Source organism: Citrus clementina, unplaced genomic scaffold (genome assembly GCF_000493195.1).
Source record: "Citrus clementina cultivar Clemenules unplaced genomic scaffold, Citrus_clementina_v1.0 scaffold_1, whole genome shotgun sequence".
In the NCBI taxonomy this organism is placed as follows: Eukaryota; Viridiplantae; Streptophyta; class Magnoliopsida; order Sapindales; family Rutaceae; genus Citrus; species Citrus x clementina.
Genome location: NW_006263303.1, coordinates 18,820,694 through 18,825,930, shown reverse-complemented (window position 1 = coordinate 18,825,930; position 5,237 = coordinate 18,820,694). Strand labels below are relative to the sequence as shown.

At 34.5% G+C, this 5,237-nt stretch overlaps 1 protein-coding gene across 1 annotated transcript in view; it reads left to right on the top strand.

Moving 5' to 3' along the window:
- Nucleotides 1–2,857: 2,857 nt before the first annotated feature.
- LOC112095702 (protein FAR1-RELATED SEQUENCE 5-like) overlaps nt 2,858–5,237 on the top strand; it is a 3,109-nt gene continuing 729 nt past the window's right edge. Inside the window, exons 1-2 of the mRNA XM_024177810.1 lie at nt 2,858–4,951; nt 5,029–5,139. Of these exons, the coding sequence (XP_024033578.1) occupies nt 2,858–4,951; nt 5,029–5,139 (2,205 nt within the window). The remainder of the gene's footprint in view (nt 4,952–5,028; nt 5,140–5,237) is intronic.

Below are 5,237 nucleotides of genomic sequence, written 5' to 3'. Positions count from 1 at the left end.
TTAAGTTGACTTGATTTTATATTTGTATAATGAAAAAACTATTATATTTTTACTAATTCTGTCAAAATTATTATTTAAAACTTGTATTTACTACAAATTTTTAACTTTTATTTCATAATTACAGGCGATAATTTAATACATGAATCCCTTTCACTAATTCTTTTGAAACGAACTTTTTAAATGCAGTACTTGTGTGCAGCTGCGTTGGTGCTATCAGTTATTGCAACATCCGACGCCATCAGCAAAGAACTTCATCAAGGTCTGGTGATAAATTCATGAAATTATTATGGCGAGTTTATATTTTGTCGAAAAGTTCTGGTCTGAACATGCACGGTAGGTAGCCCGAGTAAAAATTGTCCCACAAATGTTGCCTTTTTAGTGTTTAAATAATTAAACCAATAATGGTAGAATTCGAAAGTTCTTTAATTATGGGGTGCAATTGATTGAGTGACTACCAAAGAAAATTATTGTACATTTAATGTAGTAACTTTGGGTTTGAAACATGGAAGTAAAAATTGCTGGCAATATAACTTTTCTTTACGAACGACAAGCAAAATTCTCCCATGTTCTGTTATTCATTTTTGCACCAAACCCTAGTGCAGGTTGGTGTAAGTTACAATAAATTGTAACTCAGAAAAACCCTCTTTATTTAGGTATCATGATTTCTATTTTCAAATACCATGTGTTCAAGTCTTTCTGCTTTTTTTTTCATTAATGTACGTGCGATGATGATGATGATGATAATCATCATAAAGTCTTCTCGTACTTTTGTGGTGTAGATCTGGCCATTTTAAAGATCATAAGTTTAGAGCGGACTATATCAGCAAGAGCATAAAATTAAGTATTTGAATTTAATATCGATGTGATTTTTTTTTGTGTAGATTTTTTAAAGAGATATGATTTAGTAATTATTAGATAAAAATACGTAAACAATTAAATCTTAATACAAAGACATAAGATTATGAAAAAGATAAGTATGAAAAGATATAAAATTTAAAATTTAATAATTAATTATAAGACACAATTTACTTTTATCAAATTTTTAGTCGTATTAATACTCTTTTATGATTTATATATGATGAGAACCATCAAGAGAATATTATTAAAATTTCAAGTAATTTTTTTTCACATTCATGAAGATCTAATCATAAGAGATAGAGCCAAAAAAATATAAACGTATAATTTTCAAAATTTTATTTTGAGATCCGCATCTAAATCTTGTGAAGCAAAAAATCACTTCGTGATTAATTAATATTCAATAAATAAATAAAAGGGAGAATCAAATCTTTTTCATATATACTCTCTTTAATGATCATTGATCAACGCCTAGGAATAAGAAAGAAGTACGAATTTAGGGATCATATCATATTTGTGTTGACATGGGGGAGGATAGACAATGTCATAATACACCTAATTAATCACCAACTTGCCAACTAACCAAAACCAACAAACCCAGCCGACAATTGTAAATGCCGTACGAATAACATTAACCGCCACCTAATCGCCTCGCTTCATAATTAAAACCATTCTCCTCAAGTGAAGATTGCCGTCGCCATTTCACCACGCGCGAGGGACAAACGTGTACACCACGCCACGCTTTCGCGTATCGGGATACTTCGAAGTTAGCCGTCAGCGATTGGTTGTTACTCTTTCTGCTATATTCAGTTGTACCTTCCGACTGAAACGTCGACCTTATTGGAAAATTAAAAGGTAAATAATTTTCCATTTTTAATCCGACAGAAATAATTTCTTTTGGCAATGACATTTGGATGTTATCAGATAATAAAATATGCAGCACCGATATTCTCACACCAATAAGCACCACATTTAGCACAAAACGGTTCGTTTTGTGCTAACTATAAAACATTTAACTGTAGCTTAAAAACGCAGATTCATTTTGCTCAAACGCAGACCACACACGCGCTCGAATTTCTGAAACGCAAACGCAAACTACACACACACTCATCTCACTGGAGCACAGCACTCTCTCTCACCGTGGGTCTCTCCACATATAGCTTGGCTATCGGTTGTTTCTCTCCCAACCCCGTGAATTGCATTCTGACGGCACTTCTGGAATTTGAGACCTAGCTGCAGCTTCACTCTGTCGGTATGAATTTATGTTAATTTTACTGATTATTATACAAGAAAATATATGCATATGAGTAGAGCCGGCCATGAATTATTTTGATTGTTTGAGAAAATTTTGCTGATCATGAATTATTACAGTGGGTTAGCTTAGTTTTGTGAATTATTTTGTTCTTGAAATTAGTTTTGTTAATGTAAATTATTTTTATATTGTTGTCGTGAATTATGCGATGAGACTGTATGCGATGGATCTTCATTATTTGATTGAAATTTCAGGCAGCCATGTTATATCTAAGTCAAGGAAAAGTAGATGTCAGCATTGCACTCCTTGTGCATATAAATCTTTTAATAGCCTTATTGAAACATGAGAACTGATCATTACCAAATAATATATGCTCTCTCAATTTTGTATCAAGCTAAAAAGAATCTCTATCCAGAGATGCATCAAATGGAATTACTTGCAAATAAATCATCTCAAGGCCCTTAAAATCTGATATGCCTCTATAAATGGCTAATGATTTTACAAAGCACACAAATCTTAGATCAACAAATGATATCTAACCAATAACGAGCATCAATAATTGCCATGTGTAATCGGCAATTTGCTGACTGCATTATTCCGTTATTAATGTATAATTAAGTAACACCTATGCTAAATGGTTTTGTTAATGTGAATTATTTTCATATTGTTGTCGTGAATTATTTTGTTTTTGATAATATAAATTTCCATTTTGATGATATGAATTATTTTCATTTCGTATAAATAAAGAATATGGAAAATGCCATCGAAGACATTGAGGAGTTGGAGAAAATTGAGGAGGAGGACGAGCCAATGATTGGGATGTCTTTTAATACCGATACTGAAATGTTTATGTACTTCAAAGAGTATGGTAAAAAAAAAGGATTTCCAGTTATGCGGAGAAGTAGTAGAAAGGATAGTGATGGGGTACTTAGAAATGTGTCTTTTGCTTGTGGCCGAAGCGGGGAGACAAAAAGAAAATCTACTAATATCTTAAAGCCGCAACCTAATATAAAGACAGGCTGCAGTGCTAGATTAGGAGCTGGTTTAGGGGATGATGGAAAGTGGACGATTCGAAGCATAAATCTTGAACACAACCATCCATTGTTGACTCCAACGAAGTCAAGGCTTTTTCGATGCAATCGTAGCCTCAGTGCACATGCAAAAAAGAAACTTGATATAAATGATCGAGCGGGAATCAAATTGTCCAAAAATTATCAGTCACTTGTTATTGAGGCCGGTGGACATGAAAACGTGACATTTATAGAGAGAGATTGTAGAAATCATATTCAGAAAGAAAGAAGATTACGGCTTGGAGATGGGGATGCTGCTGCTCTTCAGAATTATTTTATGAAAGTGCAAGCGGAAGATAATAGATTTTTCTTTAGTATGCAAGTGGATGATGAGGGCCGACTAAAAAATATTTTTTGGGCTGAGCCAAAAAATAGGGAAGCCTACAAAGAGTTTGGAGACGTTGTTACATTTGACACCACATATCTTACAAATAAGTATGACATGCCATTCGCTCCATTTGTAGGAGTTAATCATCATGGTCATTCTATTTTGTTTGGGTGTGGATTGATTTCAAACGAAGACATTGAGACATTCACATGGTTATTTCGAACATGGTTATCCTGCATGTCTAATTCAGCTCCTATTGGAATTATTACAGACCAAGACAAGGCAATGAAAGCTGCAATTGAGAACGTTTTCCCCAATACTCGACATCGGTGGTGTTTATGGCATATACTTAAGAAGATTCCAGAGAAGCTGGGGGGCTATAAAGAATATCGCGACATTAGTAATGTGTTGCATTGTGCTGTTTATGACTCTCAAAGTTCTGCAAAATTTGAGGAAACTTGGCACCATATGATTGTAGAATTTGAATTGGGGGGAAATGAATGGTTACGGGGTTTATACAATGAGCGGCATCGTTGGGTGCCTTGTTATCTAAAAAACAGTTTTTGGGCAGGAATGTCAACTACTCAGCGCAGTGAGAGTATGAATGCATTTTTTGATGGTTATGTTAACTCGAAAACTACTTTGAAGCAGTTTGTGGAGCAATATAGCAATGCATTAAAGAATAAAGCTCAGAAAGAAGTTGAAGAAGATGCTCGGTGTTCTTCCCATCAATTGCCACGTGTAACATCTTATGCGATGGAGAAGCAAATCCGAGATGTGTACACAATTTCGAAATTTCAAGAATTTCAACAAGAGTTGGTTGGAAAAATGTATTGCGAATTTGTCAATTCCATGGGTTGTGAATATATAGTTAGAGAGGATGTCAAAGTTGATACATGGAAAAAAAGGACTTTTTTTGAAGTATATTGTGATAAAGAAAATGGTGAAATCCATTGTAGTTGTTCAAGGTTCCAATTCAGAGGAATTCTCTGTAGGCATGCTATTACGATCATGATACGCAACGACATGGAAGTACTTCCAGAAAAGTTTATCCTACGGAGATGGAGAAAAGATGTGTGGAGATGCCACAGTAGGGTGAAAACCAGTCATGAGCTGCATAGCTGCACAGATGAACAAAAACGATACGAGAAGATGTGTGTCAGTTTTGCAGAGGTTGCAAATGTGGCTGCAAAAGATGTGGAAAGTTATAATCTTGTTTTGAATTGGATTGAGAAGGTACGGATAGATCTACCGGAAACGATTCAGTGCGGAGGAAACGATGTAACTATTGTTACAGGCCAAGGAAGTTGTAGTAATAGTGTCGGAATTGAAATGCATGATGTTGAGACAGTACGTGATCCAGTCGTTAAGCGTCGTAAAGGTCGTCCACCTTGTCAAAGAAAAAAGTCGACTAAATTTTCAAAATCAGCGCGTTCTAATGCAAAGGTTAGTTTTAAAGTAAAATAATTATAGTAAAATAATTTATTAATGGTGCTCAAATGTTGGTTTTGTTGACTTTGCAGGATGGACATGTAAGCGATCAAGTGGCAACTATGATTCCAACATTTCAAAATCTTCAACAAAGTTCCGTTGATAGGAATATGTACCCACATGGAGTTATGGACTATTCTAATGTAAGTTTTTCACACTTTATGCGCATATTTATAAGTATTATCATTTGGTTCAAGTTTCATTATATATGTTGTTTTAGGGCCTTATGAACTTGCATCAT